Source organism: Podarcis filfolensis (genome assembly GCF_964270895.1).
Source record: "Podarcis filfolensis genome assembly, chromosome: 8".
NCBI lineage: Eukaryota > Metazoa > Chordata > Lepidosauria > Squamata > Lacertidae > Podarcis > Podarcis filfolensis.
In genome coordinates, this window is record NC_139611.1 from 88,937,176 (window position 1) to 88,950,601 (window position 13,426).

The 13,426-nt window shown below is 48.3% G+C and overlaps 1 protein-coding gene and 1 long non-coding RNA gene across 2 annotated transcripts in view; one reads left to right on the forward strand and one right to left on the reverse strand.

The window, feature by feature from the left end:
* Nucleotides 1-3,001: 3,001 nt before the first annotated feature.
* LOC310769042 (synaptosomal-associated protein 25-like) overlaps nucleotides 3,002-13,426 on the reverse strand; it is a 29,860-nt gene continuing 19,435 nt past the window's right edge. Inside the window, exons 3-8 of the mRNA XM_083628106.1 lie at nucleotides 12,548-12,589; nucleotides 11,702-11,750; nucleotides 8,931-9,048; nucleotides 8,696-8,815; nucleotides 7,608-7,752; nucleotides 3,002-4,343 (exon numbers count right to left, since the gene is read on the reverse strand). Of these exons, the coding sequence (XP_083484232.1) occupies nucleotides 4,275-4,343; nucleotides 7,608-7,752; nucleotides 8,696-8,815; nucleotides 8,931-9,048; nucleotides 11,702-11,750; nucleotides 12,548-12,589 (543 nt within the window). The 3' untranslated portion in view covers nucleotides 3,002-4,274. The remainder of the gene's footprint in view (nucleotides 4,344-7,607; nucleotides 7,753-8,695; nucleotides 8,816-8,930; nucleotides 9,049-11,701; nucleotides 11,751-12,547; nucleotides 12,590-13,426) is intronic.
* Nucleotides 5,578-13,426, forward strand: part of LOC310769202 — a 159,198-nt gene continuing 151,349 nt past the window's right edge. Inside the window, exon 1 of the long non-coding RNA XR_014551520.1 lies at nucleotides 5,578-6,265. This is a non-coding gene — a long non-coding RNA (uncharacterized lncRNA). The remainder of the gene's footprint in view (nucleotides 6,266-13,426) is intronic.

Here is a 13,426-nt window from a genome sequence, read left to right on the forward strand (position 1 = left end):
TGGAACCCTTTGCAATGATAGACCAGGCATTCTTTCCCTCGTTGTTGGTTTTATCATTGATTCCGTAAATCACAATTCCGTAAAATTGTGACAACTTGCCTTTGAGACGACAACAACAGTAATTTTCATTTCCTTTCTTTCCCCCCCTGTGACTTGTTTCCTGTAACCAAACAGTCATCTAGCCCAACGCCCCTGAAATGCAAGAATCACCACTAAATAATTCCTGACAGATGTCTATCAGGCTTCTGCTTAAAGAATTCCAGTGTAGGAGAATCTCCCACTTTCAGGGCCGGATTGAGGTTTGATGAGGCCCTCAGCTCCTGAAGGCAATGGGGCCCTTGATATGTCCAGCTGTCCTTTGTCAACAACAAATGGTCGCTGGTTTTTGTGTTGAATAGATGCTATATGGTAATTGATGGACCTCATAGGTATCTCAAGCCATTTGCACATGTTGCACATGTTGCGGTACAACCAGTCCATGCAGAATGTAGGCACCCTATATATAGAAAGGAGTAAACCAGGGATATTTGAGGGAGCAGGCGGGGCCCATGACTTACATCACAGGAGCCTAAAGGTAAAGCTAAAGGGACCCCTGACCATTAGGTCCAGTCATGGCCGACTCTGGGGTTGCGGCGCTCATCTCGCTTTATTGGCCGAGGGAGCCGGCGTCCAGCTTCCAGGTCATGTGGCCAGCATGACTAAGCCGCTTCTGGCGAACCAGAGCAGCGCACGGAAACGCCGTTTACCTTCCCGCCGGAGTAGTACCTATTTATCTACTTGCACTTTGACGTGCTTTCGAACTGCTAGGTTGGCAGGAGCAGGGACCGAGCAACGGGAGCTCACCCCGTTGCGGGGATTCGAACCACCGACCTTCTGATCGGCAAGTCCTAGGCTCTGTGGTTTAACCCACAGCGCCACCCACGTCCCTAATCACAGGAGCCTACACAACACAAAACACAGTTGCTGTATGTAGGTTTTATTTTATTTGCTTTTTATCTTAACTTTTGGAAATGTAAACCCAGTTTTTTTATTCTTTAATTTTTTGGGGGCCCCCAAGAGAGTGGGGCCCCTAAGCTAGAGCTTGTTTAGCTTATACCTAAATCCGGTACTGGTCTCTCACCTTCCACCAGAGTCCGCCCCACTGCTGAACAGCTCATACTGTCAGGAAGTTCTTCCAAATGTTTAGTCGGAATCTCCTTTCCCGCCATTTGTTGTTATTAAATCCCAACATCCTGTTCTCACGACGGCCATCGCAGTCTTCCCCATCCCTTGGGACCTAATATAAATAGGGCCTCTGAGACCGTTCTTAGAGAACTGCGCTCACCTGTCGGTCACCTGACACCGCAAACTGCCGGGCACAGAGGTCTGTTCCGCTATCCCTGTGCTACACACAGCCTGTCATTCATCCCAGAATGCAAGGGGTGTGGACCTTGCTTACCCCAGGTTTGCTACCTTCAAGGTAAGCCACTTACCTGTCCAGTCCCCCAGTGGGATCTGAAAGCCTCACAAACCCGCTCCACTTCCCTGAGAATGACTCTCGTTTGGTCGCTGCTGTTGGAGAGACGCGTTTGGCGTTGCAGCAATTCCCCAGCCACTACAGACCATGCCCGGAAACATTTGAATCGTTCCATTTCACAGAAAGTGGTTGGATTGGATGGCCGGGTGATCGCGCACCCTTCTGTTCTTTTCAGTAAAATGGCCTTATTTCGCTATGATGGCGTGCATCTTTCCGATTGGGGGAGTGATATATGGCTGGCTGATATTGTAGAGGGCTTGAGGCATTGGTTACAGATGTGAGGGTATCATAGCTGTCAAATTACAGATTTGAAAATAAGGGACCAGCAGCCTCAAAAATAAGGGATCAGCAGCCAAAATAAGGGATTTTCCGGATACAGGTATGTTTAACGTCTGAGCCCCTCCAAGCCAAAGGCAGAAAGCCCAGCCAGCAGCCAAACGAAGCCTCAAGCGGTGGTTCCCACAGCGCAGCAACCCGGCAAAGGGGATGCAGCAAGGAAAACCACCGCCACCTCTCCGCTGGGAAGCGCTGAGCAAAGGCGAGTCCCCAGGCAAGGCGGCCGATTTGATCGGCACAAGGCATGCAAGCTCCACCCCCCAGTCGTTCTTAGACTCCTTATTGGGTGAGCAACGCAGCCCAGCAACACAGTTGGAGCCTCCCTCCTCCCTGGCCGGCAGGGAGGGAGGGAGAGGAGCTGCTTCCTTTGAAACCCGGGAAATTTAAGCGACACCATCAATAAGGGACAGCAGCGGGACACGGCGCTGGGATAAGGGACTTTCCCGCCAAATAAGGGACAGTTGACAGCCATGGAGGGTATTTGGCGGCAAGCCTTTGGGCTCTTGTGGCGGTTAGGCATTGTTTGACCTTGGGGGGGGGAGGTGTGGCCATCTCCTGCCCCTCCATGCTTAAGCATATTCCGTTAAAGGAATCCAGGGGTGTTGATCTTGTCCGAAGCCCGGTCGGGGTCTAGGGCCATGACCCAACCCCAGTGGGAACACCAGGGGGAGCTTGAGTTGGTTCGCATTGACAGGGCTCCCCCTACTCGTGGCTTACCCTTACTGGGACTTCCTGCACAGCGGGCAGGAGTCAGATATAGTCGGGTCCAATCAATGCCTAAGCCAATACTGCTCACATTCTGTAATTCAATACAGTTGTGGCCAAAATTTGCCCAATAACATAAACCTAATATCCGTGTCCTGGTGTGAGTTATTTCCCAACAAGGGGGTGGCTGCGGGGTCTCGACACGCAACAACACACCTCCTGGCTTAGGGCACAGCCAGGATTAGACGCGGCTGCATTTTCCAGGAGACCTCAGAGTAGGGGGGGCAGAGGGGTCGGTGGAGATCTGGTGTGGTTGGAGGGTGTGTAACGAAAACTATGCAGGTTTTTATTTTAATTAGGAAATGTGGGGCTTCTCAAAACTGAAATCTTTTTAATTAACTCCAATTATATCGTGTCCCTTTAAAAAAGAAGAAGAAGCCTGGCTTAAACCGAAATCAGAATTTAATAAAGATGCTCTGTTTACACTCTCGTACGATGGGATTGTCATGGCCATTCATCCCACAGTTAAAGCTTGGTTTTGGTTTGGTCTGCATGCACAAACGCGGAGAGAAATATCTGGCTTCTGAGGTTAGCAGGAACAAAGAAAGCAGCCTTAAACCCAGTCACTTGGTTGGTCCATCTAGCTCAGTATAGTCTACACTGGCTGGCAGCAGTGTAGCTACGGACATGAGTTTCTCCTGACCCTCCCTGGAGATTCTGCCAGTGGGAACAGAACTTGGGAGTTCCTGCACACAAAGCAGGTGCCTACCCCGATCTGTGGCCCTTCCCCTAAAAATAAACTAAGATCCTAGTCCTCATTGTTGTGAATCAAGGGGTGCCATAGGGAGCTGCCTTACGCCAAGTCATATCATTGAACCCGGGGTCTTCTGCTTGCAAATGCTCTACCACCAAGCTACAACCCTTCCCCCAACCGAATTTGTCATAATAAATCATGAATTGTAGTTATTATTGTGGGCTTTGTCCTGGGCCAGTCCTGGGTGCCAAGAACAAGGAGATGCCATCTCCAGAATCTCACCAGGATCACCCGCTGAGCCTGTTCAGGGCATCTTGCGCCTCTGTTTTACGTCGTCGCCATCCAGCATGTCACCTAAACCTTGAAATGTGTTGTTAAGTTCTCAGGTTATGACTCTCCTAACTAAACAGGCTGGACTTTTGCATCCCATCTATGGAGAACCACTGCTTTTACCCAGTGGGTGCCGATCCTTGCTTATTGAAAAATGATGCACAGGAGCAGCCCAATCCTCTGTGTGTGTGTGTGTGTGTGTGTGTGTGTGAGAGAGAGAGAGAGAGAGAGAGAGAGGAAGTTTAGCAGGAAGCAACTCCCACATTGATCAAAAGGACTTACTTTCAAATAGGACGGAGGCCATAGCCTTCCAATAAGTGGTCTTGCTCAGTGTCCCTGGGTATGTACAGAAAACAGTCTCTTGTGCAAACAGGTGTAACAATTCTGCACATGGATCCAGGAGGATCGTGTCCCTCGTGTGTACAAAGGCGCTATTTCCCTACAATCCACTCTGCTCTCGTCTTTCCAGCATCCTTTTCTAGTTAGCCGCATGCAAGCTTACTCAGGAAGTGGAGGCGTCTCAAAATGGGAAACGTGATTTGGAACTGCCTTGATTTTAAACCAATTCAGGTGGATGAAGCCGTTTCTTTTAGGGGTGGGGTGGGGAGGGTAAAAGGCGGTTGGCGGGGCGGCTCAGGCATTTTTCAGCATCTTGGTAGTCTGGTTGTTGGCTGCGTTGATGCTAATCACGTTTGCGATGGCCTGCGGAGAAAAGAAGAAAGTGAGAAAACAGAGGCAGAGGCTGTTTCAAGCAGCAGAAACTACACCTCCCATCACGCTGGCTGCTAAGCCTGATGGAAGTTGTAGTCCAAAGCACGTGGAGAGCTCCAGGCACAATTCACAGTGTTGGTGCTGACCTCTAAAGCCCTAAACGGCCTCAAAGGCCCAGTATACCTGAAGGAGCGTCTCCACCCCCATCGTTCTGCCCGGACACTGAGGTCCAGCGGCGAGGGCCTTCTGGCGGTTCCCTCCCTGCGAGAAGTGAGGTTCTGTGGAACGCCCTCCCATCAGATGTCAAAGAGATAAACAACTACCTGACATTCAGAAGACATCTTAAGGCAGCCCTGTTCAGGGAAGTTTTTAATGTATGACATATTAGTGTATTTTTGGTCTTTGTAGAAGCCGCCCAGAGTGGCTGGGGAAACCCAGCCAGATGGGCAGGGTACAAATTGTTAGGATATTTCCATTCCACCTTAAAAGGGAGCAGGCTTTGTGAGTCACAGAGTCTGCGTATTTCCTGCTGACAGGAAGTTTCTCTTTTGCTTATTGCTTTTGTTCTCTCTGTGCTTGAGACATCGAAGCAGGCGGTCATGTTTTCTTTGTTCTGACCAATGCTGAATAAAGTAATAAATAATGGTCTCCTGAGTGCATCTTTCGCTGTGCGAACTCTGCTGATAGAGCGTGCACGAGTGTTGGAATGTGGCAAGCTATTTCTGAGCCTCATGTCGCTAATTGACTGATACTGTATCTACGGGAGATTGATGGATCGTCCGGAATCGCTTGGGGGCATGATGGCTTTTGTCTCCCTGGCAGTATCCCAACACAAATAATAAATTATTTTATATTATTATTATTAAAGGCTGCCTTAAGGGAATCACATGTTGTGTGAAGAGTTTTCCCTCACCTGTACTAACACTACCACAACATCTTCCAACCCCCCTGACCATTTCATCTTTTACTGAGCCTTTCCAAGCTCTGTATTACCTCTTTGTTCATTTTTAAAAAAAATTCTGGGGCAACCAAAATGGTACACAGGATTCCATACGAAAGTGTTAACTAGAATGATCTTTCCAAAGGAAGTAAAGTCACAGATCCTCCCGCTGGTGGATCCAGAAATAGTCAGAGTGGGATGTAACATAAGCAGTCAAGTACAACACTTCCTGTTTGCCCAGAGTGGACACACACAGAGGGATGTTACTGCAGCCAGGAGGAATCATAGAATCATAGACTTGGAAGAGACCACAAGGGCCATCGAGTCCAACCCCCTGCCAAGCAGGAAACACCATCAGAGCACTCCTGACATATGGTTGTCAAGCCTCTGCTTAAAGACCTCCAAAGAAGGAGACTCCACCACACTCCTTGGCAGCAAATTCCACTGTCAAACAGCTCTTACTGTCAGGAAGTTCTTCCTAATGTTTAGGTGGAATCTTCTTTCTTGTATTTTGGATCCATTGCTCCGTGTCCGCTTCTCTGGAGCAGCAGAAAACAACCTTTCTCCCTCCTCTATGTGACATCCTTTTATATATTTGAACATGGCTATCATATCAGCCCTTAACCTCCTCTTCTCCAGGCTAGACATGCCCAGCTCCCTTAGCCGTTCCTCATAAGGCATCGTTTCCAGGCCTTTGACCATTTTGGTTGCCCTCCTCTGGACACGTTCCAGTTTGTCAGTGTCCTTCTTGAACTGTGGTGCCCAGAACTGGACACAGTACTCCAGGTGAGGTCTGACCAGAGCAGAATACAGTGGTACTATTACTTCCCTTGATCTAGATGCTATACTCCTATTGATGCAGCCCAGAATTGCATTGGCTTTTTTAGCTGCCGCGACACATTGTTGGCTCATGTCAAGTTTGTGGTCAACCAAGACTCCTAGATCCTTTTCACATGTACTGCTCTCAAGCCAGGTGTCACCCATCTTGTATTTGTGCCTCTCATTTTTTTTTGCCCAAGTGCAATACTTTACATTTCTCCCTGTTAAAATTCATCTTGTTTGTTTTGGCCCAGTTCTCTAATCTGTCAAGGTCGTTTTGAAGTGTGATCCTGTCCTCTGGGGTGTTAGCCACCCCTCCCAGTTTGGTGTCATCTGCAAATTTGATCAGGATGCCCTTGAGTCCGTCATCCAAGTCGTTGATAAAGATGTGACTTCCTGTCATACCTGGTCTGGAGCATCCAGATGGACGGCCATGTAACCAGGTAGATGGGCATGACCCTGTGAGTCCCTGTAAACGGGCCAGTCACGCAGCCATCTCTCTCTCTCGACCCTGACGCTTTTGCTGCTTTCTTCTGATACTGGTGTATTTTGCTGTCTGCTGGCTCTCAGCCAGCAGCACATGGGCTGAGTCCCCATATGGGGTGAACTCAAACCCTTTCCCATAACTACAAGTGAAAGCCTGCCTTCAAGGAACCTACTGTGAACTGAATGTAAGTAAACTTCTTGTTATTCTTAATAGAAGACTGTTGTTTCTTTATTATTTTAAAGAGGGAACAAAGGGGGAATTTACCAGGAATAATCCAACCCGGACAAGCCAGACTGGATTGCTTAAGTAAAGAGATTCAAACGAATCTACCAACTAGCTTCTTGCAATATACTGGGGAATACACTCTGCTACTGACTCACAAGCATGAGTGAGGAAGGATAATAATAATAAATAAATAATAATAATAATAATAATAATAATAATAATAATAATAATAATTTATTATTTATACCCCGCCCATCTGGCTGGGCTTCCCCAGCCACTCTGGGCGGCTTCCAACAAAATATTAAAATACCATAATACATCAAACATTAAAAGCTTCCCTAAACAGGATGCCTTCAGATGTCTTCTAAAAGTCTGGTAGTTGTTCTTCTCTTTGACATCTGGTGGGAGGGCGTTCCACAGGGCGGGCGCCACCACCGAGAAGGCCCTCTGCCTGGTTCCCTGTAACTTGGCTTCTCACAGCGAGGGAACCACCAGAAGGCCCTCAGAGCTGGACCTCAGTGTCCGGGCAGAACGATGGGGGTGGAGACGCTTCTTCAGATATACTTAATCAGTATATCCTCTCCTACATCCACAACATTCCCACAGAGTGGCGCACTCAAAATATGTGCATATACAAACCCTCCCTAACATGGTGTTTTCCAGTTGTGCACCTTGGGTGCAGAATTTGGAATTTTAAACTTTTTATTAAAAAAAATCACGTTATGCGCTACTGCATGTGTTCTCTGCCCCGGCCCATCCTGTGAGGTGGGGGCGCATCGCTCACCTTTTCCTTAATGCTGTCCACCTGCTTGCTCTGGACGTCGATCTCGTTGCTCATGTCCACTGCCATGCTGCGAAGGTTGCTCAGCATGCTGTCCACCTGCGTCAAGTTCTGTTCCATCTCTTCTTCTACGTCGTCTTTTGTTATCCTGAGCAAAACGCACAAAGAAGGTAAGAGCCTGGGAGCTGGATCAGGCCAGAGGCTCCTCCATCATCCTTTCCTTGCAGTGGCCAAGAAAAAGTTCGACAACTAAGTTTTCAATCCGGGAAAATAAAAGGGGTGATTTGGCTGTGGAAGGTGGATGATCACGATGGCCATTTTCTTGTTATTAATAGGGTTTTGTTTTGTTTTGTTGTAACCATCATGGTCATATCAACCACAGAATAAAAATACGTACGCTAAGAATACTTTGCAAGACCCGTGCTCCTAATTTCTCTTTGTAGCCAGCTAGGGAGTAATTATACAAAGTTATTTTTAAAAGTCCAGTTACGTTAGGGCTCAGAGGAATGAGCTACTAATTAAAGTACTCAAAGCCTCTCAAAGTAAAGAGACACAAAGATTTTGGAAGCTTATCAACAATACTTCTTTTAAAAGCATCAACCAAGATACAGCTTCACATTTACCAAAAATTATAATCTACAGGCTAAAAATGTTAAAATACAAAAGGATAAAGGAACTCATACATTGGAATTGTCCGATTAAATATTTAAATCACCTGATTAAATTTTGGCTAATCACCATGTTATTATTACTACTACCACCATGGATTTATTAACTGCCTTTATGCATAAGAGAATTAAAAGCACAAAACAGGACTAAAACCCTAACAAATGGGACACTTGTCAGATCAACCCATTTATCCAACTGGAACAAAAACGCCTTTTGACCGTTTCCGGAAAGGGCAGAAAGCAGCTGCCTATCTCAACAGGAATGCTATTCCACAGAATGGGGCAGCCACAGAAAAGGCTCTGCTTTTGACTGAGGTGGCTTCTGACACCTTTGGCGCTTGCAGGAGAAATTCTCCTGGAGGCTGCAGAGATCTCCTGGTTGTGCGAGGTGGTCTTGGAAGAGAAGATCTCCCCACTTCTTACCTCTGGATGAAGGGCCCACTCATGACCATCTGGTTTCCATCGGCCACCACACAGGGTTGTCGAGAGACCACCTGGCCGTTGCTGGCCTTGGTGGCCTCCAAGTCTTTTATGTTCTTTAACCTACGTTTCAAAAGAAAAGATGTTCAGGCAGGAGTTCAACCTGTAACATACTTTGCTCTGATCCAAAACAAAAAGAGAGAGGCGTTCCTGGCGCTTGCACGGCCAGGGGGCTTACTTTGCGCAGGGGCAGACGAAGAGGCCGCAACATTTCGCCATGTCCGTGAGGTTCTTCTCGGCCTCCTTCATGTCTTGGATGATCTGGTCCAAGCCATCCTCAATCCGGTCCAGCTGCTCTGTGGAAGGGGAAAGGGAAGGGGAGACAGCGGAGACACTCAGGAACCCACAAACATTATGCACGGCCCTCTCTGAACACGCAGGATGAGTCTCACAGGTATTGCGAGATTGTGGAGAGGAGCGCCAGTTTCTCATGCTCCCTTGAGGGATGTCAGCTGGTTTTCAAATCTCCCCTCTAATAATAATAATAATAATAATAATAATAATAATAATAAATTATTTATACCCCGCCCTCCCTAGCCAGAGCCGGGCTCAGGGCGGCTAACATCAACAAAATTTCAGTAAAAACATAATAAGAAAAAAAAGAAAAAGAAAAAAAATTAAAATACAGGTTAAAATGCAATTTAAAATGCAGCCTCATTTTAATGTTAGCCCATAGATCAAAACCGTAAGGGGAGGTAAAACATAAGGGTCAGACTGAGACCAAACCAAAGGCCAGGCGGAACAGCTCCGTCTTGCAGGCCCTGCGGAAAGATGTCAAGTCCCGCAGGCCCCTGGTCTCTTGTGACAGAGCGTTCCACCAAGTCGGGGCCAGTGCTGAAAAGGCCCTGGCCCTAGTTGAGACCAATCTAACCACCTTGCAGCTCGGGGCCCCCAAGATGTTTTTATTTGAAGACCGTAAGGTCCTCCGCGGGGCAGACCAGGATAGGCGGTCCTGTAGGTATGAGGGTCCTAGGCCGTATAGGGCTTTAAAGGTCAAAACCAGCACCTTAAACCTGACCCTGTACTCCACTGGGAGCCAGTGCAGCTGGTAAAGCACTAGATGAATGTGATCCCATCGCAAGGACCCCGTAAGGAACCTCGCAGCAGCATTCTGGAGTTTCTGGGTCAGCTTCAAGGGCAGCACCGCGTAAAGCAAGTTACAGTAGTCAAGCCTGGAGGTGACCATTGCGTGGATCACAGTGGCCAGATCAGGGCAAGAAAGGTAAGGGACCAACTGCTTGATACAGCGGAGATGGAAAAATGCCACCTTTGCTGTGGCTGCAACCTGCGCCTCCATGGAAAGGGAGGCGTCGAAGGTTACACCCAAGATCTTGACAGAAGGCGCTGGCAGTAATTGAGCCCCCGCAAGAGATGAGAGTTGGCCACCCCAACCCCATGTCATCCTGACCCAGCCAGTGGGCCTCTGTCTTCGAAGGATTTAACTTCAACCGGCTCCCACGCAGCCATCCAGCCACAGCTTCCAAGCATCAGGTCAGTGTGTCTGGGGCCGAGACAGGGTGGCCGTCCATCAACAGATAAAGCTGGGTGTCATCAGCATACTGATGACAATAGCAACGGAGCCTGGTCTATTGGCTGCCGAGGCCTAGTGGTTAGGGTTGCCGTACGTCTGGGAAATCCCAGACACATCCTCTTTTGCGGGGCAACCTTGCTATCGGGGGATTTTTTCATTTCCAAACAAAACTCTGGGTTTCTGTTTGTTTTTCTAAAAGTGCGCAAGTGTGTGAGCAGGCTACTATGCCAACAACTTTGGGGCTCAACGACTGTCTGGATTTTTACTTCTTGAAATGTGGCAACCCTATTTCAGGTCTTAGCGTGCCGCCAGCGGAGACCTGGAAAGACCAGGGTTCGAATCCCCACCAGTGGCGACCTTGAGCCGGTCATACCCCACAGGGTTGCTGTGGGAATTGAACAAGGATGGAGAGACCCACATGCAACAACTTGAGCTCCTTGGGGGAAAGCTGGGGTATGAGTGTGAGAAATGAAGGAATTAAATAAATCAGGGCATCCTGCCAACCTAAGCCTGCCCTCAGCTTGCCCCTCGGGTGCTTGCCTTCTTACTTACTAGCACCAGGGGGTGGCCCTGTCATTCAGATTCCTCCTGCTCCTCAATCTGAGTGCTGCCCCTTGTAGAAGGAGGATGGGGATAGAGAGAACTAGAATTAGTTGCCTCTGCCTGTTGTTGACTCTGGCGCCCCCTACTGCTGGCCTCCCTGCCTTCTACCCAACCGGTCCCCAGTGACCGAAAGCAAGCATTTCTCCTCTGGATGCATATTTTCTGCTTGCAAGAATTACTGCATTTTTCGCTCCATAAGACGCACTTTTTTCCTCCTAAAAAGTCAGGGGAAATGTCTGCGCATCTTATGGAGCGAATGTGTGGTCAATCGCTGGCTCTCATTTGGGGCCCCTTGCCCAGGCCTCCATTGTTGAATGTTTTGCAAGTGACTGGCTGATTAGATTATCTGTCGGGAAACTGTAGAAACGGTTCCCTTCCTTTCCTAAAGAAGCTGCAGAACTGTGAGTTGAACCCCATAAAAACAGGATTTTTTTCCCTTTGCAAAGTAAGCTCAACAACTTTGAGCTGATCCTCAAAAAAACGGGACTTTCCCCCTCTAAAAACTAGGTGCATATTATGGTCAGGTGCGTCTTACGGAGCAAAAGGTGCGTCTTATGGAGTGAAAAATACGGTATTTTTTGTCCCGTGGAGCCACACTCAAAAAGAGTATTTCCCTCCCACTTTCTGAAGTGGTACCCGTTCATTCTGGCACCTTATTCGGCTGCTGTGTGCATCCAAGGCACTCCCAGGGGTTTTTAAGACTGGTCAGCCAGCCCACAGAGGACTTCAATTATAGCAACTGCAAACGTGGAACCAGAACACAGCTAACACCTCCATGGTCTGCAAGGGATCTGCCGTGAAGCCAGAGGCCTTACCTCCCTGGTCATCCAGCATGACCAAAGTTCGAATTCCGGCATCTTTGCTCTGTTGGGAAGGAGAGATGGGGAGAGAAGAGAAGAACGTTAAACGTCTCTGGGATTCTGCAAGATTTCTGGGGCCTGATGTTGCTCAAGGGATCGAACGCAACGAAGGGCACATTCACACCAGGTTTCTAGTCCACATGCATGCGGCCAAAAGGAAAAACAGCCACAACTTGAGAACTCTCTGCAAAAGGCTTGCAAAGCAGAATGGACAGGTTGCTAAAGAACGTCATCCCACCATCCTCAGGTCACTTTCGCAACACACATTTAATAATAATAATAATAATAATAATAATAATAATAATTTATTACTTATACCCCGCCCATCTGGCTGGGTTTCCCCAGCCACTCTGGGCGGCTCCCAACAGGAGATTAAAAATACATTTCAAGCGCTATGGGGCCACTTTAAACAGTCCAGGCTTCACTTATGTATTCAGTGGTCTCTGTTTGCCTGAGCTGGAGCCTGAACTAAGGATTCTGAGCTCCTGTGTTCTGATTCGATACATGATATCCAATCACAGAAAGCCTCTGCCATTGGCCTTTAAACTCTGAGTCATGATTCGCAGCTTGGAAGTTTAGTCAGCCAATCACGTTGGGAGTGGGTGTGGCCCAGGCCTCCAGAAACGTATATAAGCAGTTGCTTTCTCCCTGTCGTCCAGTTCTGTTAGTTCAATAAAGGTTCTTGCTGCTATCGCTGTGTCTTCCCTCGTGGGAAGCTTTTCCCAAAGAATCCTGGGATCTGTAGTTGCATAAGGGTGCAGAGAGCCGTTGAGTTCTCTGTGAAGAGGGGCTGTTTCTTACCTCATCTACCAGCTGCAACATCCTCCTGGTGCTCTCTAAAGCCTGAAGTGAAGATAAAAAAAGAGCAGGAAATTAAATATTATTGATTTATAGATTCATAGCAGGAATCACAGCTCTGGGAAGCTCTGAAGGTGGTCTGATGGGAGTTGTAGCGCAGCACCTCTCAAGGGCACCAGGTTAGCAAAAACTGCTTTTGTCCTTTTAAAAGCCACCTCAGTCAGAAGCCAACGCAACCCGTAATGGAGGCAAGCTCTGTAAGTTAATTATGCACTCTGTGAAGAAATTACTTTCTCAAGCCTGTCTTAAGCCAGCCAGACTTTTCATTGAGTAACCCCAATAAAACTGCACATCCTTTCTTGCCACCAACACCCACCCACCCTGGGACAAAACAAAACACCATTTGGCAGTGCAACGCACGCTAAAGCAAATTTGTTCCATAGTTGGAATCTGTCTCATTTGCATAAGTATTCTTGTAGCCGTTTTGCAAGAACGAGAATTGTTCTTCAGAACAAAGCCAGCTTCCTTGCAATTATATCTCTGGCCTATTTGGGCAGGAATGCCAAGCTGGGTTTGTAGGGTGAGGGGGGCAGTGTAATGGCCTGGGATTCGGACTCGGAGGCTGAACCTGAGGAATCCCAGCCTGCACAGGAGTCCCTGCCTCCAGAACCAGCTGAGCTGGGGCTGGGGCCTGAGCCTGAAGGGTCCTCACCTGTGCTGGATCCTCAGGTGCAGGCACCAGCTGAGTCTGCTCTGGCCCCTGAGGTGATGGAGGACCCATTGCCCGCAGGTGCTCCACTCTCAACCCCGTCAGGGGAAGCTGAGGTTGCCTCTGGGTCCGGTAACCCTCCAGCCTCTCCTGAGCTGCAGAGGCTCAGGGCA